We start from the raw sequence: 25167 nt of genomic DNA, 5'->3' as shown, positions 1-25167 counted from the left end.
TACATGTTTTCTCGCCGCTGGTCCCTGGATAAACAGTCATAAATCTTTCTTGGGCCATCCTGTGTAACAAGACCAATGCTTGTCTATATCTATTTTGCTATCTATCTAGTCTATTTACCTTTATCTTTTCCATCTATATTTTGTTTTCTCACACCAAGAGTGATGTCAAGAAATAATAAGCTTGTAAAAGAAGTACATAGTTTAGTTGAGTTCTAGACTAAACCCATACCCTTATCTGAATGCAATAGAAGGCAGGGCCATGTTGAAAGGGGCGTCTCCCTGCCCCTTGCTCCTGACAGGAGGAAGTAAAAACTGTGGCTGGCTGCTCTCTAACAGATTTGGGCAGACGAAAGAAGAACTTTGAAACAACAAGGACTTTTTAGAACTCAAGAATTCAAGATGTAGTCCTTACTTTTAGGCCTCAAAAGATGCCATGCTTTTGAAGGCGATGATATGACTACCACCCAGTCAAGAGGCGTGATAGTCTGGCCAATTTTATATGCAGTCAGTCACTTGACAGCAGAGCAACAGAACACTGATGGACATTAAGCGTCTGATTTGAGGAGCTTTTGGGCTTGATAACCAACCCACTAATATGATTTTTGGATCCCTTGGCCCTGACGGAGGAAAGCCGTGTCAGGTCCCATGACCATGAGACCGCTTCCCGAGAACAGGCATGTGGACAACCAAGCTCCATTCAAACAGTATTGACTCGACAAACGGAAGCAAGCGATAGTCTGGAGCTCATCGAACTAAATATAGTGAGATTAGATACCTTTTGTTGCTTTATTTTTGATAGGCGAAGCTTAAATCAATTTTTGATTATCCCTTCTATAATTGCCATTACCAGAGGCGATTCCCTGTTTCGACGGGATGAGATCCTTTAACCAAGAGGACCATTAAAAGACAATTGAACCAACAACCAGCCGGTTTTGAGACCCCTCGCCTGCCCGTCCAACAGCAGACACGGCCACCCTTCGTTGCCATGGCAGCTCCTGCCTTCCGGTGGGATCCCAGCCGAGCCAGGGAAGGCCGTTCTCCCGCAGACGAACAGAGGGAGAGAACCCTCGACTCTCAGACAGGCAAAGTGACCACACGCCTTTCTGCCAATTTTGAGAGTGCTGTGAAGATTCAGTGTTGGGCAGTAGCTTGCTACAAGTAGCGAAGCTACATAGCTTAACTACATTTCTCAGTAGCTTGGTGGTAGCTTCACTACTTTTGAACCAAGTAGCTTTTTCAGTAGCTAAGCTATTTATAGACCCACGTAGCTTGTAGCTTCTCGCAAAAGCTACAAGCTACTTGCCAGAGAAAATCCATGAGCACAGCACGCAATGGAGATTTCTGCTGCGGTTTGGAATAAACAGGAGGAGACATTGCATATTATGTCAAGTGTGTCTGTGTAGCCAATAAAGCACTTCCATTTCCATTATGACTGACCACAAGTGTTGTTGTCTGATCCTTGCTTTTTAGCATCCTTACCTCTCTTGCAGCAAGAGCACTACTCTGCCTCTGATTGGGTTGGGTTTAGGCAATGAAGACTGATGATTGGTTAAGGGTAGGGCAAAATATGTCATGTGCTGGCGAAGTCGCTTCAGCAACGAACTTTGAAAGATGGCTGAGCCACTGGTAGTGATGAAGAAGACGTTCAGGTTTTATTGTCTGTTTTTGAATATTGTGCCAGTGAGAGTTTCAGTGTGTTTTATAATATAATAAACAATCAAAATGAGATTTTTTTTTGCCTGCCTATTTGTTTGGTGGAAAGTTGTTCTTTGACATGAAGTTGATTCAATGTGAGAAAAAAGTAGCTTTGATGTAGCAAGCTGCTTTTGCCATGTTGCTCGTAGCTTAGCTTGCTACATTTCTCTGGGGATAGCTTCAATGTAGTTTAGCTATATTTAAATCGAGAGTAACTGATAGCTTAGCTTACTACATTTTCCAAGTAGCTTGCCCATCACTGTGAAGATTAACTTAGAATAATCACCTATTGAATTAGAATATGTATTTAATTAGGTTAGGTTTAAACTAGGCTTTCTTTGAATATATTATTCCCTTCCTTTTCACTTTTCTCCTCCTTTCTTACCTCAATCGAACAAGGTGTTATGCATAATACTGTGATTTTACTATTTTGTGGATTAAATAAACGCATTCTGTTTTGAAGTTAAACACGTGTTCAGTGCTTGTTATAATAATATCAGTCGATTAAAGATCTCCTTCCTTTAGAACTGACTCTGATTTACCTGTGACCGACGGCAGGAGTAATATAGATTACTTATTAAAGTAATATAAATTACTGATGAATCAATAGGGATATCAAAATCCATATTTCTATCTAAAATCCATATTTCTATATAAAAATTCCTTACAATTACTTTCATGTTTCAGAGTTTGCATCATCAGCAGATCCAGGTAGTCTTTGATCCACCAGCTGAACGGCATGGCACAGCGCATGGTGGTGCCAGCAGTGACATGGCTTTGTACCACAAAGACCTTGGAGCTGTGTAAGAGACAGGATGAAGACATTTTGAATCTGATTTTACAAAAGGGGAAGATGACATCCTTTGGTTTACTAGTAATCTATCCTGAATAATTCCAAGTTGGCTCTGTGATTCATTAGCATTTACCAGAGGCGACCAAGTAAACTTTGCACAACTCCCAATTCAGTATCAAGTCTTGAGGTAGGCTACAAGTCTCAAGTCAAGTCAAAATTCTAAATGTAGATTTCCAAGTCCATGACACTAATGTCAAGTGTCAAGTCTAAAGGCTTTTGCACACCAAGTTTGTATTTTCGTCCGAAATTAACACACCAAAAAAAAAGAATACGACCTCATTTGTGTCAATCATCATTGACACACCGAGTCCAACAATTACGTCCGTCATTTAAGTTTTCGGACGAGGTTCGATTTTCTGCGTTTTTCGCATCAGCCAATAGATTTTTGCGAGCTGGGACCCGTCTGTGTTTTCAGATGACGGATTAAAAAACACACATACGAAAACAATCAGACTGTGTGCAAAGACCTTAAGGCTGCTTTCTCACTGGGAACGATCGCTTTCGTTCCATTCCGTCCGTCGCCCGTTTGTTGTCTATGTGGTTCAGACCGGTACACAATGTTCACACTGGCAAGTGTTCCGTGCCTGGGCACGCCAAAGCGCTCCCCAGACCACCTTTTCAAGTGGATCCTGTCACAGTTCCCTGTTGCGCGCCCGGGCACGGAACGGAACGCAACGTTCACACTTGTTAAATGTTCCGAAACTGGGGTCAATTTGGGGACAAGTGTGCTCGGGAACAGTACCGGGGCGCCAGTGAGAAAGCACCCCAAAATGGTAGAACAGAATTCAAGTCAGAACAAAACAGTATCAATTTAATATCTTAAAGAAAAATAAATATCTAGGATTTAATGCATATGGTTTTAATAAGATAAAAACTTGGTAAAAGCATCATGAGTTGCATATACTGTATATATATATATATATATATATATATATATATATATATATATATATATATATATATACCGTAAATTCCGGACTATAAGACGCACCGGTCTATAAGCCGCGGGACCAAAATTGACAATTTTTTTCTTCTATAAGCCGCACCGGTCTATAAGCCGCGGGTGTTTTGATGTTTAATTACCATATGAAAGGGTTCGTGCACAGAGAGGAATGTCGGGAAAGCGATGGCTGTTTGGGGAAGCTCCCATTTATTAACATTTCAACAAAACAAAACAAAAGTCAGGTCACTAATCCCCAGACAAAATCACACAACAATAGGCTATATGTGCAGCAAACCTGTAACCAGAGAAGTCAAGTCACTAATCCTCGTCTTCCTCTTCTTCCTGCGTACTGAAACCACCAAAGTCCTCATCTTCAGTGTCGGAAACGAACAGGTTCAGGGTGGCTTCGTCAACCACTCTCCTCTCTCCTTCATTGTCACTCAAAACCAACGAACTCCTCTTCATCACTGTCGGCATCGAACAGCCTCTGAAGCCTCTGACGGCCCTCAGCGCCAGCTGTGGCGGCGTCATCCTCTTCATCCCGCAGCAGTCCAGCGTTTTGGAACCCGTTGGTGATTGTGGATGTTTTCACACTCCTATAATATTCCGTGCTGAGACAGTTCCTCCTGCTGCACCGTCCAACGCCTCACCATTGACTCATCGATGCCCAGGTTACGCGCGGCTGCTCTGTTTCCCTCTTTTAATGCGAGATTGACTGCTTTCAACTTGAAAGCTGCGTCGTGTGAATTTCTGCGTACCTTCCCCATGGTAAGTGAGAGTGTTGCTTCTACTGCTCGTTCTCATGCTGTCGAGAACGAGCAAAGCTTTTTTTTGGTGAAAGAATCCTCCAGGGCGCTTCTTGTTAACAGTCCGAGTGAGTGGCAGGTCGAACGTCAAAGGCACTTCATCCATATTTATGATCTGCTCCGGTTCGATGGAATATTCCTTGATCTTCCTTTGTGTGAATTCGCCGAAGTTTGTGATTTTCTCCTGGTAGTCGGGGGAGGGAGTTGATGGCCGAGTGGCCGTTTGCTTACCGTAATTACCATATGTAAGTGGTCACGCACAGAGGGGATTGTCGGGAAAGAGATGGCTGTTTGAGGAAGCTCCCATTTACCGTATTACCGTAACATTTCAACAAAACAACATAACACAACACCACCGTTGTTTATTTTTACAGTGCACACAGTGTCCGCGGTGTGGTGAAAAGAGGGCAAGAGAGGAAATTAAAACAGAAGTGGATTTATAGTTAGAAAGAGTGCTAAAAAAGAGAGATTTTATTTGTATTTTTTTTTTTTTTTTCTGAAAAAATCCATAGATAAGACGCACCGTTATATAAGCCGCAGGGGCCAAAAAACGGGAAAAAAGCCACGGCTTATAGTCCGGAATTTACGGTATATATATTTATTTATTTATTTATTTAACTTTTATTTATACAGGGGGAGTCTCACTGATAGCAATGCTTTCTTTTTCAGGAGTGCCCTGTTCACATTCACACATGGAAGCTGACCAGTACAACCACATTCTGATCTGCTGGCCACTGATCAGCTCCACTGGAGCAGTTGGAGTTAAGGGCCTTGCTCAAGGGCACCTCAGTTGTGGTAATGAGGAAGGGGCAAGTGCTGCCTTTTCACTTTCCCCAGCCAGATTTATCCTGCCGGTCCCGGGAATTGAACAGAAGACCTAACCGTTCACAAGCTCGCTTCTCCAATCGTTGGGCCACCACTGCCCCATAATCAGTTTCAACTTCAATAAATTCAATCATCCATATAAATTCAGAAAACTGAATTTAAATTCAGTCTGCTGGAACAAATCTCATCACTTTCAATCAAAGTCATTTAGCTACACAAACACAAGATCTCAAGTCAAGACTTTAGAAACCTATTCAAGTCATCAAAGTAGCCTACAAGTCAGAGTTGAGTCCAAAGTCACCAAGTCAAGGCTCAAGTCTTCTCTTCATACATCAAGTCAAGTCTCAAACAATTAAAATCTTCACTCAAGTCACACTACCATATAATGCAAAACATGACAATATTAATGGTATGTTGTCAAGATTCACTCCAGGATTCGGACACAATCAAGATGCAAGGAAATAGCCTGGTTAAAACGATCCCGATTCGTGATCTCACATTCTGTTTCGCTGTACGTATCAGTCTTGTCTCCAAGCAGTGGGTGTGAGTACTTGCCTTGACAGACAACTCTTCAGCCAATCAGCATCGCCAAATCCAGTCCTTCAGCCAATCAGTATCAGATCCAGTCAAATCCAAATCCACCCGCTGAGAAACCCCACTGGTACATACTCATGTTCTTGTTTAATTGCTGTTATTGGGTCTATTTCTGCAATAACTGCATTTACAGCTGTGTAAACTCGACTAACGTTGACATTATTACTATTTTGCCAGCGCCGTCTCTGATTGTCCGGTTATGATGTCAACTGCAAGGCAGGTCCATGATTGGCTAGTGGACTTTGTAATTTCTGAAAATGCCCGCCCCAGGCTGGAGGCCAGATGAAACAGAATGTGAGTTCACGTGACTGGATGCTTTACCAGTCTAACAAGTCAATGCAATTGAATGGCAACAATATGTTGGTTCTAGCTACAGTTCTAGGCACGCACCATGATCACACATTAGTTACTTACTTGCTTTCCATCCCCACATGAGGCACAGCAAGCATGTCTTTGCGGGCGAATATCTCAAGCCAAAGTTTCCTGATCTCCATGTCCACCTCACCATCCATCAGGAGGTCCAAATTGCAATCCCGATCAATGACTGAGACCAAGTTAGCAAGGAGTGGTGTGACAACTGCTTGGATTTTCCTCCAGAGGGTATGTCTGTGAGAAATATTCTTAATAACTATTCACAAGCAACCTTTAGGATCAGTGTGACATCAACAGCATGGTGTTATAGATGAACCACATTCTCTGGACTGGCAATAATTGACAGCTAAACAGCTAAAATAAAATAGACTTGTGTTTTAATTTATGAATGATGGGTTATGAATGCTGCTAAAATGCTACTTTGGTAACACTTTATAATAACGTTCAGTCGTGTCATTTATAAGCCTGAACTAAGCACTTACTACACATGAATATACACAGTCAAAGACACAGACACAGTCCTGCAACGCCCCGCCCTGGCACACGCCAGGGGCACGGTCATCCCACCACTTCAGGTGGGATGGAAAAACTCCATATAACCACACCATAGATGACGTCACACCAACATCACGTGACACCTCTGATGAAGACTGCAGAAACAGCAGCCGAAACATGTCAGGTACAAACATTGCCTAACTGGCCTTTATAGATGAACTATTCTAAATAATACATTTGTAGATTATTAATAAATGTTATGTTAACATCACAAATGTGTTGTAAGTCATCTATAAACCTTTAGTAAATTAAAGGTTCCTCACCTGTTATATAAATTATGCATAAATCATTTACAATTCATTTACAAGGCTCTCTGCATCCCCTAATGTAAAGAGTCAACCATTCATCACACATAAATGTGTTACATAGAGAGCCAAAGTGAACATCACGTCTTGTCTTTCTCAGGGCACCAGCATGCGGAAAAATATGAATGGTGGTGAACGGAGCGATACGCTACCTTTTTGATCCCGTTTGAATTGTGCCACGGGAGTACACAGTACATGTTTGTCAATGTAAAAGATAACTGCAAGTCGAGGAAGTGGCAGTTTGTGGTAAAACTGTGGCACTATAAGTTATAAATCAGAAAGACTACGCACAACCAGTCGTGTAAGTGATGTCTCTCCCACCAATTCATTGTTGTTGGTGTGACATATAATGTGCAACACAAGATGTTGATTGACAAAACTAAACCTTACGTTTCAGTTTCAGGACAAACTGTGACTTGGTTATCTTTTAAATTGACAAAATTTAACATGTGTACCCCCTGGCACAATTCAAACGGGATCAAAAAAGTAACGCCACAGTACAAAGGGGTAGCTCTGTCAAAATTTAAGCCAATGCAGAAGTGCACTTAAACCTGCATTCTTTCCAATGGCCTGCAGGGGGCGATCCATTGGTTTGTGGACTTCCTATTTTGACGCCTCACGTATGGCATTTTGGCCATTGCCATCTTGGATCTCGACACGAGGTTTCCCACAGAGCACGGCCTGCTATTGGTCCGTGATCAGCGAGCTGTGCGATCAATGGACAAGCGACCCGTCAATCACGCCCCTAAACATAGTCTGCAACTACAAGATGAAACTAGCGATTGAGACCATAAACTCATTAGGAAAGTGTTTACTGAGGCCATACTTGAGGCTTAAAAACAGAAGTTCACAAACCAATGGGTCGCCCCCTGCAGGCAAGGAGGCCACTTCCGCATTGGCTTCAATTTTGACGAACAGAGCTACCCCCTTGTATGTAACTTATGTGTGATGAATGGTTTACAATTTATATTAGGGGATGCAGGAAGCCTTGTAAATGAATTGTAAAGTATTTACACATCTTTTACAACAAGTGAGAAATGCTTCATACTAAAGGTTTATAGATGACTTACAACACATTTATATATGTTAACATAACATTTATTAATCATCTACAAATGTATATTCATGTTTTGTAAATGGTTAGTTCATCATTACCCACAGGCTTATAAATTACTTACGATTTAACGTTATTATAAAGTGTTACTGCTACTTTTTCATGGGGAAAAAACTGTCCAGCAATGTATGCCAAATTTAATATAGCAAAAAATTATAAGATCATATAAAGTCTAGATTGAGGCTATAAGTTAAGCAATATCAAGTAGAGACCTACATGAACGTTCCCCCTTCTTGAAGTGAATTGACATTTGACGCCTCCCTGAGAACCCAGTTTTTTGGATAGGAGACATTGGCCTCATAGTCCTCCAACAGCGAGTGTAGACGTTTCCTCACAATGTTCACAAACACAGCTTAAAGCAAAACATTAATCACAATGTTTTTTTCAGTGAAATACATTTCCAATGCATTGTACATAAATGTGTATAAGATGATAAGGCCTATCTAAATGTGATGCTGAATAACTGAATTTCCAACCTTGTGTCTCGCTTCCATCTAGAAGTGTGAGCAGGTTCTCAACTCTCCTGGTGCTGAGCTCTCCACTGTCTGCCACATCGCTGAGCATGCTCACTGCACTCTGCACACAACTCCTCATGAGATCCGTTGTGTCAAACACATCTGCCAAAACCTGAAAGCATCATAGTCCAATCATGGCACTGATAGGATACTGAAAAGTAAACTGATAATTGGATACCCTCTTCCAAATACAATGTATGTATGTATGTAATGTATGGTTAGTTAACGTAACCCCGGTTCCTTGATATCTCGAGTGAGGTATCTCACCCTGACCCTATGGGAATGCCCCTCGGCGTGACCTGATCATTGAAGCTCCAATGACGCCATGTGTGCCAACCGGCAGACCAATCATCTTTCAGATGACTGGGACGGACCGTCCCCTTATATAAGGGGCCGCAGCATCCCTTCCCGTCATTCTCAAGTGATTTCTTTCACGTACCCTACCTTGCATGAAAGACAGTGATGTGAGATACCTCACTCGAGATATCAAAGAATCGGGGTTACGTCAAGTAACCTTACATTCTTTTTCAATCTCTCATTCGGTATCTCACCCTATGGGAGATATGGACCACTCCCGGATTGCATGCGCCGAAGCCCACATGACCCCGACCTGTGCACGGGTCAGAATCCCCAAACCCTCCCTGTGGACTTCAGCACACACAATTAGCATGACCCCACACTAAGGACAGAATGAGCCAATGAAGGCTCTGTGACATCTAGACAGTAAAACCTCATGAAAGTATGTGGGGATGCCATATGTCCCTCATGGCGACCCCTTGAAACAGGGACCATGAGGTGGCCATACCTCTGGTGGAATGGGCCCGCAGGCCCTTAGAAGGCCTCAGTCCATGCATCTCTCATAGGCCAGGATGATAGCCTCCACCACCAGTGTGATATATGCTGGCACGTCAGAGCCCCCCTTTTGTGTGAGCCAGGACCTCTGCTAACACCGGATCCCTCAACATTCTCATCCTCCTCAAGTCCAGCCTTCGATACCGTGAGCCATAACCAGTGGGCAAGGCACAAGGTTTTCCCACACGGACCAGGAAGTAACCCTGAAAGCTGTAATTAACGGCCACTTGTGGCAGGGCTCAGAAGTCCCGTCGTTCCCGTTCACCCCATGTTCAAATGACCAACTTTGTAACAGTGATTAAGCATCTTTACAGCCTGGTCCAAAACACAGTTTAGGTCTATATATATGTAGCTAATTTCACCTTTTCATAACAACTATTATATGGGGGTCACTTTTTATATAACTCACCCATTTGGAGTAAAATAGACGATAGAAAAGGAGGTGATTGACAGGTCGCCTGTCCAGTGATCGTGCAGCTTTGCTGATCATGTATCAATAGCACGCGGAGCTGCAGCTCTGGGACCCCTCATCTCACGTGAGCTGCACAAGGACTCAACCCATTCCCTCCCACTCTGCTGACAAAAAATCAAGATGGCGACGGCCACCACTCAAAACCGGAGCCCAAAATCAATGGGCTAGCTCTGTCCATATTTTTTTAGGTCAGTGGCCATAACCATAGCCAGATCTCAAAGACCTCTCCAACCGTTTTCACTTAATTTCCCTCCATAATCACTCCTCTGTCCCCTCCACAGTCACACAAGATGTCCCCCAAGGTTCTGTACTGCCCACTACTCTTCATCATCTACATCCTCTGGTCAGATCCTCCACCATTTCAACCTCAACTTCCACTGCTATGCCAATGACACCCAGATCTACCTCAGCTCCAAATCCACCCTCAGCAAACTCAACAACCCCACACTCACCGCGTGATCCGCATCCGTCAAATTGTCAAATCGAATTCTTCCATCACCACAATATCCCCACAATCCTTGCACATCCTGCTGCCAAAACACTCATCTGCGCCTTCATCTCCTCCCGTCTCAATTACTGCAACTCACTCCTCCATGGCATCAGCACCAGCCTCATCAATAGACTCCAACTGGTCCAGAACGCAGCCGCCTGACTCCTCATCCACACCAAATCCTGGCACCACATCACCACAGTCTTAAAACAGTTCCGCTGGCTTCCTGTCTCCTATCTGATCAACTACACAATACTGGTCATCACTCATCACATACAAAGCCCTTCACCAACTGCATCAATGCCATATCTCACAGACCTCCTCTCCCGGTCCCTCAGATCCACCTCAGCTGGCCTGCTCTCCACCCCTAAGTCCAACCTCTGCAATTTCAGTGACAGATCCTTCTCCAGTACAGCTCCCAGGCTCTGGAACTCCCTCCCCCCTGACATCAGAGAATCAGAGTCCCTCACAGTTCTTCAATCCCGCCTCAAGACCAATCTCTTCTCCTCTGCCTTCTTTTAAGCCCCCCCCCACCTATCCCTGTGTGTCTCTGTCATGTTTGTCCATTGTCTGTTGCACTATTGTTATCAGAACTTGCCATTTTCAGCATGTAGCAACAAGCTAGCATTGTTGTTGTTGTTTCACAGCGATGGAGGCATTTGAGATCAACAGATTCGTCACACAGGAAATCCATAATTGGTCGCAGCCGGTCAGTCAGAGCGGGTCGGAGACAATGACAGAGCTTGCAGGGAGCGGAAAGGGATTTTCGTCTGCTGCCGATTGAAATGGTCGGTACCAAATGGCAGAGCTTATACCCGGAGCCTGCTTCCGTGAAGTCGGACTAGCCCAACCATAATATCTAGGCATCTCTCTATTTGTTCACAGAATTGTATTTGATATGATTTTTTGTTGTTGTTGCAAACGTTAAACTGCTGGACTTGTGTTGATGGAACCATGCCTCAGAAATCAGTTAACTGTATTTCAGTGATCTGACTGGTGATCATCATCAAAAGTTTGTGAATATGGTTCCTGAATTAAACTTACTTGATCAGTGTCATCTGTCTCCATGACTTGTAAAAGAAAGAAAAGTAAAGGTGATTTTTTTGTAGCATTTTAAAATATACACATTTATTTTGTTCTGGTACAATCTGTTTATGGTGAATTACCTTCAGGCGGCTCTTCAAAAAGTTCACTTATCCGTAGATTTTTCAAGGAATGAACATCAGATACAAACTCTTTAGATCTTCTGAGATCATCTATGTGAACTGACCTCCAAGGACCTTCAGAAAGAGACAAGAGGCCATGAAAACTTAGAGCCGTAATGAGGAGCTCTCTTAGCGGTTTAAACAGATTTAATGATTCATTGACTAGAAACTGAGCATGCTGCGTTCCTTTCTAGCCTACTTGTAAATGGTAAATGGTAAATGGACTGCATTTATATAGCGCTTTTATCCAAAGCGCTTTACAATGTGCCTACATTCACCCATTCACACACCGAAGGCGGCTAGCTGCTAGCACAGCCATCGGGAGCAATTTGGGGTTCAGTGTCTTGCCCAAGGACACTTCGACATGCGGACTGGAGGAGCCGGGGATCGAACCACCGACCTTCTGGTTAGTGGACGACGCGCTCTACCTCCTGAGCCACAGCCGCCCCCTACTTGTCCTCCTTCCCCTCCTCCGCCTCATCGCTAATTTCTACCGTACCTCGGTTTTCCCTCGAGGTCGCAGACTCGCATATGCAGCTCAGCTGCTGTGCAGCCTCGCCCGCACTCACCTACTCAACTGCAGTTAAGCAATTGTGTGCCGCACCATCCCGCTTTCCAATTATAGGGTGGTGAGATTGTAATTTGCTTTATGTGCTTTTGGTAATTTTGGTTTGGTTTATGCCACTTTTTTCCTCCTTGGCCAGGTGTCCATTGAAAGTTGCTTTTGCTCATAATATTGCATACTGTACATAATGTTCACCAATGATTACCAGCAGCACTCACCACCTTGAAATCCAACATAGGAGGTTCCACCCTCAATTCGTGGAAGCTTGGTGACAAAGTACACAAACGTCTTTGTGCTGTCACTAGTGGCCCATTTGCTTATTTCGTTGATGCAGGAGTACCTGAGGAATGCATACATTGTGTAAGTGGAAGAAAATAAATATCACATTTGAGCGGACACAATCTTGTCACGTGAAGACAAAAAGTAAACTGATTATGTGATTATCGTCAGACAGCTATACATATTAGAACAATTCCTCTCACTTACTTGGCTGATGAAAGAATATTCCTACTGTGTGGGTCCTCATCATAGTCTGTTTGGATGATAAGCACTTTGTCTGCTTGTGTTGAGCCAAGAAATTCCCTGATATCAAGACATAGGCATGATGTTATCCACTTTGTTTAACCGATTTGCTTTGCTATTGGAAAATTATATAGATTTGACTAAATGTATAGGTCACTGTAAACCCACACCTACTCAATATGCGCCATGAATCAATTTCATCAATGTGCATTTGACCAGAAAGGCTAACCATAAGCATGTGAGTTTAGAATTTAGTAAGAAAAATATAAACACAACATGCCCTTTATACTGTATCTACACACCTGATTTTCTTGAGGAAGGAGTACTCTGTGTCAAATTGATGCAGTGATAACAGCTTGATGTCGTCAAGCTTTATCACACACTGCAGTTGTTGGGTGTCTGCTGCAGTCAGTAGCCTGGAAAATGTTGTAACCTTCACGAAAAAGCAAAATGGTTAAAAAAATACACCTGCCTAATTTCTAGTTTGCCATTCTTAAAGGAAAAACCCACCCTTGGATCTTACACTGTTATATATCATCACCAGTCTGTGATATTCAATGCATTCCAGGAGTTATTTTGCGATGAATGTTACATCTATGTCACACGTAATTGACCATTTTGTTGTACCCACTTTTCCACAGCCTTACTCATATGCTTCTATTTTAGGTAGTGATTTTCTACATTTCCCAGAATGTCTTGACAACACCTGAGAATGGGTGTGAACCTCAACATTCAGCTGTGGGTTGTACCGTTGTACGTGACCTGAGTTTGATACTGCATATTCAGTGGATATTTGTTTTTTTTCCCCACCTTCAATAACTTGTGAAGAAACTGTTTTTTGTTTGTTTTTCATGCATGCATGCTTGTTTCCCATATAAACTGGCGGAACACGTTTGCAGTCAACAAAAAGGGACAGTCATGCCCCCTGACACATGACACTGACAAAGATCCATATCGGATCGAAACTGTTTGTCTCTGTCTAAATTAAATGTTGTCCACGGGAGCAAAAAAGAAACTGTGTCGCGAGCCCTTGTTCTAGTTGGATTTTCTGTATTACAGTTTGGCTCAGCACCAAGAAGTGGATGTGCGTAAGTTCCTTATCACTTCTTAACGTAAAACACAACACGTGTTGTACGTTACATTTGGGTGTTTTGAGGCGACTACTGTGGGTGGAGAAATTGCACGATTGTTGATTATCGGTAGCTACAGAATACCAACTCTAGAAAGAAGCCCTTGCTCTTTGATTATGATCAAAACATGATGTTTGTGATTGAGAAAAAATTCCATTGTGGCTACGCTGGAAAAATCTCAACAAGACATGTCACATCATCTATGTTTGGCCAATCATACACAGATAATAGAAAAACACATCAAACGACAAAATGAATCCAGGAATGCAAGATCACAGGAATACTAATAGCTATTTTAGGGTGGATTTAAGATTTGACAGAATAGTAGATAAAATTACCTCTGTGAAATAGAAGTGGGACTGTTCTGCCTGCTGTGTGTGAGAGACAATGAAGTCGCCCAGTGATCTGTGCATCTCTCCTTTAACATACTCTTGCACCAAATGTTCTCTTTCATCATCAGGCAATCTGGAGTTATCCAAACGAACAACTGAGTCTGGAGTTGCACAGTGAAGCAGAATGTTCTTAGCTTTGTTGAGAACATTCTGAGCATCTGCTTCATCACTCAGTTTTTCTGTTACTTGCAGGACAACAGAGGAGCATGTGTCTGAGTGGTAGCCGATGAAGACATCACTGGGTACATATTGTTTTGTCATGGGATGTTGACTGCTTGCAGAGACAAAATCATTGACCCATTTCTGTAGTTCTGTGACAATGTCCTTCTGCTCATTACCGAGGACGGTGTTGATGTCAAGGTAATGTTTCTCCAACCTGTTAATCAATGGAATTGGAAATTGCTTGTAGACCACCTCTTTGTCTTCAATGACAATAAGCCTGAAGTTCTTGTGAACCCTGCACTTCACACGATGGGTTCCTAATCCAAGATCAACATACTTTTGACCTCCTAGGGTCACATAGTATTGGTTGAGAGCATCATACAGACTTTCGTAGAGATTCTGGAGGTTCAGTAGCACAACTGTCTGTCCTGTCTCCATGCAGACCTTGATACGGTTGATGTTCCTGCAAATCTGAGTGTACTCTTGATCCTTGGGGAAACTTGACCCAAAGATGATCTCTGGATGTATTTTGTCAGAGAGGAACATCTCTTGGAGAATCTGAAGAGCTGCATAGTTTTTTGTGAGGACTAGAAGGTACCGGCTATCTTGTACTTGGCAATCTGGAGAGATACTTTGCTTGACCAAATCAAAAGCATTGATGCTGCCATTTGTGAAATCATCCCTAAGCTCTTCGCTGAATATGCTCATTACATTCACATCATCCCCTCCACTGAAGTTTCTCAGGACTGCTCCAGCGATTTGATCTGCAGTAGGGCTCTGGTTGGAGGCTTTGGTAATCGAAAATACCATCTTGACAAGGCTGTAGAAATCCCGCAAACCAAAGAAGCCTCTGCCTTCTTTGCATATTGTCATATATGCAGTTGCAAAGGGCTCAAAGAGGTGTTTGATCTTGTCACGAATCTTGACATCAGACGAGCATATACCCTTTGCACTTTTGATGAGCTCAAGCTGGTTTGGATCTCCACGGGACACAAATATTCCACGATTCATCTTGGCAGGGTCCAATGCCCAATTTGAAATTCCAATGAATCCAACCCTTTTGTGAGGTAGTGGCTCATCATCAATGCAGCCTTCTTCCAGTAATGGATGCAGGGTTTTCAATGGCATTTTAGGGGAATCTTCAGCCAATCCAATCTCATCAAGAACTACTACTGAGATGTACTCATTTAAGTTTTTGCTTTCTTGAAAGCGGGCACATTGTTTGAATGTGTTGATGATGCCGTCCGGAGTCGAGTGAGGGCTGCACTGGAAAGACACCAGATGAATCTGCTTCAGTCTCTTGTAAAGTTCAGAATGTGATGCAGGGCCCTGCATTGCATCTGCCACCAGTGTTTTGGACAGAGATTTGGAGCTCCCAGGCTTCCCAACGATAAACAAGGGAATTCTAAGCTCAATACAGATTACCATCATGAAGACATTCTCTTTCAAAGCCTCATTTCTGGCTATTGTTTCACCCATTGGAACACCACTGAGCAGAAGGTCCTGCATGAGTTGAATTTCCTGCCGTACTCTCTCAGGTCTGTATTCACCACGAAGGATTTGACTGATGGTATTCTGATATTGCCCTTTGGTCTCCAAGCAGGATTGATAGCACACTCCAGTGGCCATTAACAGTGACCAGATAACTCTGTCACTTGCAGGTGAAAGGAGTTGTTCATTTCTGTTTTTTTGCCTCTGGGATTGCTTCTGATTAAATGCTTTCAATTCCTCTGCAAACTTGGGATGGTTTTTGTGGAACCATACAAACACTTGCATGCAACGTTCAACATCCCGGAGACTGACAAAGCTGCATTCATCTTTCCTCTCCCTCATGAATTTTTGAGATGAGGACAACACCTCAGTTATCATTCTGACATAACTCTTGTCTATCAAGTTGGTATTCAGCTGTCTTTGCACTATTTGTTCAATGTACAGTTGCTCTGTGGAGTCATTGAGCTGCCCAAAGTCCCAAACAAGAGGAATCATGCTAGGAGGTAAGACTTGGACACGATAGACCAGCTGGCGGAGAGGTATGGATCCAAGTCTGTCTTCAGTCTCCTCAGCCCTAACCCGGTATCCCAATCCAGATGACTCCAGCCTTTCAATCATCGTGTCTGTGTGCTTCCTGTAGGGGTTGCATGCAGCAATAATCTGCAGTCCTGTTTGTGAGGCAAGTTGTTGTCCTTGCACAGTGTTATCACAAAGGATCTCCTTGATGCTGCTGATGGCATCAGTTGTGTTTGCCTCGTCAAAGAAAAGAACAGAGTCAAATCCATGTTCCTCCTTATTGGTAGTTGCAAGAGTTTCTGCATCCTGCACTTTCACATAAATCATTTCTGATGTTGTGCCTCCATGAACCTTGACCAGTTTCATGTTTTCTGTAGGCGCGCCACACCTTCTCAACTCACACATGAACTTGATTAGCCTTGTCTTACCACACCCTGTCTCACCCATAATGATGACCGGGATGCCACACCTAAATCTCATATGGATCGCCATCATTTTGAGTATATTATCAGTGGTGAGTTCATAAGTTTCATCAGGATCTGTTGGCCACTTGATACCAAGCACACTGCACAAATGCTCAATCTTTTCATCTCGAGGGAGTTGATCAAACTCCACATTGAAAGGAACTCTCTGAAGTCTTAAGCCTCTGTACAGTTGTTGAGTCATTATGTTTTCCTTGATCACTTCTCTTGTGGAAGGATTAATGGCATCAACTCCATCCTGGTCATTGGTCTGCAGGTGAAACCCAATGAAAGTCATGGACGTGCGGTCATCATTGAAGAAGATGTATGGATGTGGTTCAGATTCCCACCTTTTTCTGATGAGGAATGGGGCCAAGTCTCTTTCATTAAGCCCATTGATGTCTATTTGTTGCCTCCCAGGGCTCTGGTCAGCAATGCAGAGTGACGGTGTGGCAAAGTCTTTGGACATCAAGATCATGAATTCAACCATAAAGTTTTTGAACCCATGCAGAGTGTCTCCGACAAACTCGAATTTGCAGAAGTCTGAATTCTCACAGTCTTGCAACTGAAGATTAAGGAACCAGGCAAAGTTTCGCAGCTCTGCCCACGATGGATCAATTATGCCACAGTAGATAAAGAGGATTTGAAGGCACTCTGCATGAGTCCCTTCAATGCCATGGTAAGTGAACGTGTCAAGATTGGCACCATTGTGAAAACGTGTTAGGTATTGGTATGGTCTTTGATAGGATTCACTCCTGAAACACTGGTCATCCATGAGGGGGTCATCACTATCAAGGTCAGGGTTGTGTGCTCTTCTCATTTCCAATGCCATAACCTCCTTTGGTGGGCGACACAACACCTTTGGGAAGATCTCAAAGAATGCAAAGTTTTCCTTTTGTCCCTGAAAATAGAAAGAGATCCATCAAGTTTAGCATTGTTTGTAAAATCAAGTCTTTGTTCTCCGTCAGATAGTTTTGAATTGGCATTGTATGAGGTACTTAATCGATAGTCAGTGACCTATAGTAGATTGTGGTTGGCATGTCCCCAGTTTGGAGAAGCAGAAATTAGTACTAGCACAGAAGCAAAGCAATGTACTGATATATGGATGGGGGCAGGAGGGAGCAAAACATATTTTAGCCACCTAAAAAAAAATAAAAAAATTGCCGTGCACTGCATTACACCGCAGACAAGCTGTTTCTACAGTTCTGTGGTTGAGAACATGTATATAGTGCCAAAGGAAAGGGGTGTCTGACGGTAAGGTAAAGCAGTGAAAATATTCAGCATACAGTACAGCATAAACTTAAAGAGCATGGTGCACTGGTGCAGGGTGGAGACCACATTGCATTAATATTTGGGAGGTGTATATAACAATGGGATGGGGGGGGAGGGGTTAAATCACACACAGCTGCATCTAGACTCATTTTTGTAAACTTCAGTGAATAACACTATTCCTGAAATGGAACTGTACACCTGTGATGTCAGCCCCAGCAGAACGTCCAGCAAGAAGTGATGTCACAGGTGTTGAACAACATTTAGATCACCTTTTTCTCCATATTCCTGTTCTGTTTTTTGTTGGTTTTGTTTTTTTTTGGGGGGGAGAGGGGGGTTTAGGTGAGCCTTCTTTTAGGTGGCTAAATAGGTTTTGCTGCCAGCCCCTCTCACAGCAGTACATTGCCACCCGTAGACTTGTGCATTGGTATATATTGATCTACAAGGCAATTATCGGTCTCCTCCCCTCTTATTTATGTATTTATGTTGTATGTTCCCAATGTTCGTACATAAATGGGAAAGAGAGCTTTTAGGTATTCTGCTCCATCTGCTTGGAACATGCTACAGAATGAGCTGAAACTTGCAGTTTGTATCGCTGGATGTTTTTAAATGCCTCATGAAGAGACTAGAGGTTGACTCAATGGCCTGCAGATGTTTTGATTCGCCCTAATAGTCTCTTATGGATGCTCTGGCTTGCGCTGCTACAGTAGGTTGCTTTCTGGCTCTTATACTGCTTGTCTAGTGTAATTTGTGTTATATGTTTTTTTTTGTTTTTTTTTATGCAACTTTTGTATTCCTTTGTGCTGCTGCCTGTCTTGGCCAGGTCTCTCTTGAAAAAGAGATTTTTAATCTCAATGTGACTTTCCTGGTTAAATAAAGGTTAAATAAAATACAAATAAGAATAGCTTTGCTTCTGTGCTGGTAGTACTCCAAACTGGGGGCGTGCCGACTGCCATCTACTGTAGGTAATGCACTGACTACCTCATACAACCCCCTTCAAAAAATCTGAACTATCCCTTTAGATTATTACAAATCAAATCCCTGCACAGTATAGGCCTACTGGTATTAGCCAGTCATCTTTGTCACACCTACTGGTTCAGCATGCTGGAGCTAGGCTAGGAAATGGGACCATATCAGCCATCTTATATATTGGACCTCTTAAGTCCATATACAATCTCTAGGCTTTTCAGGTCTTACGTCATGTGGCTCCAAGGTCTAAGATCAAGGATTCATTGTCATGGCCAAGAAGATCAAGGGTTCATTGTCATGGTCAAAACTGTCGAATCTGTCTAGTACCAGATCCAAACTCCTATCATTTTGATTTAACTCAACAACTTAGGAAAATTTAGCTTTTGCTGGGATACTAATCACATTTCAGTAAATCTCTCCTTTCGCAATGTAGGCTATTCCTCTCCTCCTTTCTAACCCTAAAGCTTTCTTTATCATTAGAGGGGATCATTCAGGGTTCATACAATGTAGGATGAAAAAGATGAATAGAAACTTGACATTAATGGACAACATAAATATCAACTTACAGATATGGGCTGCTCATGCATGGATTCTAGTAACTCGATGACATACAAGTGTTTCTGGTTACAGTGCCACATCAGTCCATCAGAGTCCATCAGGTACCGTAGAAAGAACAGCTTGAATAGGAATTCATTCAAGCCTTTCCGCACCTGGATCATATTTGTATTATTACAAATTATTTAGGCTATATTTTAGAACTACTATTGTACAAAACAAATGTGCACATCTCAAGGGTTTGCTGAGAACCACAGTGTTAAAGCATCAAATAAGTTTCACTATCAGGGTTATGCAAAGACTCCTTACCGAAGATGTGACATCAAAGTGAAACAGCTTGTGATCTTTGTCTCTTGGCGTCTGGTACAAAGACCGGAGAATCTTGTGGTCATCAATCTCATGTTCAGTTAGTCGAATGCACTTTTTAAATGCAGTTCCTTGTTCAACACTTCCCCGCAGCTTTTCGTACAACCTTTGTACATATAAGGACTTGCCTGTATGAGGGTATCAAAATGGTTGTGTTCTTATTAGTTAATGAAAATAATGTTCTTCCGTATTGTTTGCAACCTAAATCATGGAGTGGAATAAACTGGAGAGCTATTTCAGTACGCAGAAATGTTGTTACACCATTAGCTTAGTCAGCATGTCTCAAATGTTTCAACACTATATGCATGTGCAGATGCAGGACACAGCTACAAAGAGTCTATGAGGCTGATTACTGCATCATTTGAGCTTATAGCTTGGTTGGTAAAGCATTAGTCTTGCTGGCCAGCCTCCTCTCCCTTCCGTCCGAGGAGTCTGGCAGCGCAGGTCTCCATAGTGGGATTGTGATGGGCGGCGCTTAGCGGCAGTGCCCTTGGAAAATAGTTTTCAACAATCCAACTTGCCGTTTTCAGCGTGTAGCAACGAGCTAGCGTCTATGTTTCTGCCGTTAGCTTGCTAGCTAGTTAGCGTTGTAGTTTTCACTGAGGCGGCAGGGCACTATTTACAGCGACACACAGGGAGGAGGGAGCGGAAGCCGCTCTGACTGACATGGTCAGAGCCAATGACAGAGTTTGTAATAAGCCGGGAGCGGACATCCGGCTGCCACCGAAACAGTCGCTCCAATGGGAGAGCAGCTGTAGAGCAGGGGAGGGTTTATCCCTGTTGCCTGTTTCCGTGGCGCCAGACTCCTCAGACGGAAGGGAGAGGAGGCTGGCCAGCGAGACTAGTAAAGCACTAGCCTCGCTTGCCAGCCTTCCCTCACTTCCGTGAGAGGAGTCTGGCAGCGCTGGTCACCATTCTGAAATAGTGATGGGCGGCGCTTAGCAGCAGTGCCCTTGGAAAATAGGTCCAACAATTAAACTTGTAGCAACGAGCTAGCGTGTAGGTTTCTGCCGTTAGCTTGCTAGCTAGTTAGCATTGTGGGGGACTATTTACAGCAACACACAGGGAGGAGGGAGCGGAAGCTGCTCTGATTGACATGGTCCAAGCCAATGACAGAGCTTGTAAGCAGGGAGCGGAAATGCCAGCAGCGACTGAAATGGTCGCCTCCAATGGGAGAGCAGCTGTAGAGCAGGGGAGGGCTTATGCCAGCAGCCTGTTTCCATGCAGCCAGACTCCTCTCACTAGTGATGGGAATTACGGGGATGCCAGATCTTATGGCTCCGTTCCTTTCTGAGAGCTGTTTAAAATAGCGGCTCCTCATTCATGTTTTTTTTTGTGGGTGGGGGCTACTGTTTATCTGCAAAAATAATCACTAGGATAATAATCTGGTAAGATTTGGAGCAGATTCGATCTTAGACATCCCACCAATATAGTTTAATTTAGCATCTGTGGACTTTAGCAGCACTTACTTAAATTACTCATATTGCCAGATCTAATGTCAATGATCTGTAAACATAACACATGGTGAAGCCATCCATCTGCTTCGTCAGTGAATGTACTATCTCTGTTTGAAATGTGTTGTGTAAATAAAGTTGCCTTGCCTTGAATGCAACATTTGGCTGCTCAGAAAGTCGGCAGATCCACTCCGTGGCGTAACCCATTTTGTTAAGCTAAGTCTGCCCACCCAGGCCAGTTACAGCCTGCGCCGGTAGCAATTAACGAGTGCACTAATCCTCCCTGCTCAGCGGACTAGTGGAGGGAGGGAAGGGTCTACCCTGTGTGTGTGGTGGAAATTTGGGCACAAAGATAAAATGAACGGCTCTCAAGTAGGACTCGGTTCCCTCCATTCGTACCAAAGCTCAATAGATTCGGACCGTTCGCGAATGTCACATCACTACCTCTCACGGAAGTGAGGGTAATTTAATTAAACAAGTTGTGCTTGAAGAACGAGAGATCTTAGGCCATTAACAGTGCATCATTTTTGTTGGAAGCGTTTTTCTTTAGTAAGCTTGGTTGATAATTACACAGTAATTACTTCAAATTGGGCTACAGGGTGTTAAGGTGATACTGAATGAAGTGGAAAAACTAGGACTCACCAACTCCTGCTCGTCTGGAATAAACAATCCCGACAGATTGTCCACCTTTGAACACAGTGCTGTTGTGATCTGAAGGGACAGAGTAATGTCTGGACAAGTACTTCTCAATCCTTTCCAAAGGCTCTTGTGGTACATAGTCTCTTTTGAACTGACTAAATGCAGTGGGAATGTAAGTGTGTTCTCTGTCCGAGCTGCAGTAGATCACTAGCCTGTATTGGTGTTTTTGCAGGGAACTCAGTTTCTGAAAACACTTCTCCATTGCACAGCTAACATCATAGGTTAGCTGGTCTGCGTAGAGTATTGTGTAAATCTTCTGGCCATGGTAACCTGGTGTGAGACATCTCCTCAGGAAAAGCTCTACTTGCTCATAGGGCGTTTCAGGAGTACACAGGAGAACTTCATCATAGCTGGGCAACTGCTCATAATCACTGGTCATGTACAAGCAGATACTTGAAGCCAGGATCTCATCATGTGGGCAGATTATAAGATTAGGTTGACTAGAGAAGAGGCCTTTTGGGAGTTTTCTTCGGACTGAATTATCTTGTGTCTCTGAGAGCACTGGTTCCTCCCATTCATCTTGAGTTTGGTCTTGTGTGACATGTGTCATCATTTCTAATAGAACTGCTAAACTCCTTACATCCAAAAAGTCATGGAAAACGATTCCCACATTCTTCATGTAGTCATTCCACAACTCTTCTAGTTCTCTCAAACCAACAGCCTGGTCTACCTGGTCGGCTGGATCATCAACTGTAGCTTGGCTCTCACAAGCTGAAGGCATATCCCTGTCATCCTGGCGATGAAAAAGACTTTGAAATTGGATGTCTTCATTCTTCCGACTGTCAGGATCAAATTGGTTGTTAAACCTTGTCCATGTGCTCCACACATCTGATGATGTGCAGTCTTGTTTAATGAAAGAGAGCATCATCAAAGCTTTGTCCTCTATTTCTTCATTCACATTTGTCGGAGTCAAAACACTGCACAGGTAGACTATCTGTTCTGCTGTGAAGTAGTTAAGGTAGTAGTGGTCAGATCTCTGTTTGTCCATGAAGTTTTGCCAATCATTTAGAAACAATTCCATCTTCTTTGACAGTACTGGTAGTTGTTCAACTAGGTTTCCGCATACTTTCAGGTGATGTAGGGTCTTGCAAAAGTTGAATTCCATGATAATACAATGGTCACTCTGCGGTTTGCAATAAATCTTAGCTTCCCAACACCTGAATAGTGGGTTCCCTGCAGCATAGAGGTCTACAAATGCCGTGCCAAGTCTTTGGACATTGTCAAAAACCTGAAGTTAAGGAAGACAGAAAGGGAGATTACATGGCAAGTAAAAATGGCAGCAAATCAAACAAATTGGCTAATTGGATATAGAACAATTACTAAAACTTCAATAGCTAAAAATATTGGCTACATAATATTTATATCAGTAGGCTATTTATTTTATTTATGTGCAATTTGATTTGATTTATTTGGATAGTTTTAAAAGAAGATACAGTAAAATGAAATGCACCTGGTTAAAATACAATCGAGGCTAACACGAGAAAGTCCAAGGGCCCTATCTTGGTACAGGCGATATCCCCTATCTTGGTACAGGCGATATCCCCTATTTGCGCTTGCGCACCTGTTTGCGCGAATGCACGTGCCTTAAGGCAGGGAAGATAGCAGTCTGCCCCACAGGTCTTATGCTGAGTTTTGCACCCCCGCCTGGCAGCAGCCAGTCCCTCCAGGAAATTGCGATTTTGCGATCGCAATAATTAATGCAAATTCAACCAAACTCTGCGATATTTGCGGGGGCTTGCAATTTTTCAAAATTCCCGCGATTTGGCCGCAAAAAGTTAGTAAAATGCCGCATGTTTACCTGGGTTTGAGATATGTGTGCGCTGTCATCTTGCCTGGTTGCTGTGGGAACGAGGGACAACAATAGGAAGTGACGAGAGTATGGGACGTAATGTAACACGTCATCGCATTGCGATGAGGAGGGCAAACCCCTCACATTTGCCAACAAAAATAACCGCAAAACAATTGTAACGTCCGAGCGGATACGAACCTGGGACCCCTGGCTCAGCACCATGCACTGCGCAACACCTTAACCACTCGAGCTAAAGGGCCAGCCCCATAGCCCGAGTGGGAGTGAAGCCGTGCATTTCTGAGCCGTGCATTTCTGACCCTTACACAATTACCAAATGTTTCGCATGAAAGTGGAGGCAAACTAATTTGCACTCCGTGCAACACTGTCGTGGAGGAACACAAACGGAAATCGTCACTGGACAGCCACTTTGCTAGCGCGAAGCATTTGTACACACACACACACACACACACACACACACACACAGGTGACATATTTAGCTTAGGGTCTAGTTGTTTGAATATTTAACAAGGAACAAGGAAGTGTGTGGCATATTTAGCTTAGGGTCTAGTTGTTTGAATATTTAACAAGGAACAAGGAAGCGTGTGGCATATTTAGCTTAGGGTCTAGTTGTTTGAATATTTAACAAGGAACAAGGAACAAGGAAGGGATGAGGAGGACAGGGAAGGCATGAAGAGGAAATTAAAAAACAACTCTCGTAACGGACAAGCCCGTCTTTTATTGTCACACGAACACCACAATACATGCATGCGGCCACAACACACTCATGCTGACGGTGGCCGGTGAAAAGTGTCCTCTGCATTTAACCCATCCAGGCATGTCCTTTCCTCCGAGGGGCAGGCCAGGAGCAGTGGTCGCTTTCTCGTACAGGGCCCGGGGACCAACTTCGGATGTTGTCGTCACTGGTCGGATGACGATGACGATCTGATCTTCTGCATGTTTTTAGTGGGGGGGTTACATTATATACGGAGGAACCCCCTGGGGGGGTACGGGGAGAACATGCAAACTCCACACAGAGAGAAAGGCCCTACGACGAGATAACCCACCTGGGCAGTAGGCACTGAGGATATGGGGGGGAACACAACCACAGCGCTCACAGTGTCCCAGGCGAGAATCGAACCCAGGACCTTCCAACTGCGAGGCGACAGCGCTACCGACTGCGCCACCGTACCCCCTATAACGATAAGAGGAAATATATAAAGCACTAAGCAAA

General features: G+C 43.4%; 1 protein-coding gene across 1 annotated transcript in view; it reads right to left on the bottom strand.

The window, feature by feature from the left end:
* LOC310774867 (E3 ubiquitin-protein ligase rnf213-alpha-like) overlaps window positions 1-25167 on the bottom strand; it is a gene marked incomplete at its 5' end in the record, with an annotated part of 75987 nt that overhangs the window by 34118 nt on the left and 16702 nt on the right. Inside the window, 13 exon segments of the mRNA XM_083634992.1 lie at window positions 2364-2494; window positions 6131-6322; window positions 8279-8414; window positions 8539-8689; window positions 11516-11558; window positions 11560-11671; window positions 12380-12501; window positions 12648-12743; window positions 12986-13116; window positions 14152-17736; window positions 19640-19783; window positions 19938-20122; window positions 22091-23375. Coding sequence (XP_083491118.1) covers window positions 2364-2494; window positions 6131-6322; window positions 8279-8414; window positions 8539-8689; window positions 11516-11558; window positions 11560-11671; window positions 12380-12501; window positions 12648-12743; window positions 12986-13116; window positions 14152-17736; window positions 19640-19783; window positions 19938-20122; window positions 22091-23375 — 6313 coding nt within the window.

The sequence above is a fragment of the Poromitra crassiceps genome, assembly GCF_964638095.1.
Source record: "Poromitra crassiceps genome assembly, chromosome: 4".
NCBI classification, from domain to species: Eukaryota; Metazoa; Chordata; class Actinopteri; order Beryciformes; family Melamphaidae; genus Poromitra; species Poromitra crassiceps.
The sequence above is the reverse complement of the archived record's forward strand: the minus strand, read 5'-3'. Positions and strand labels throughout refer to the sequence as shown.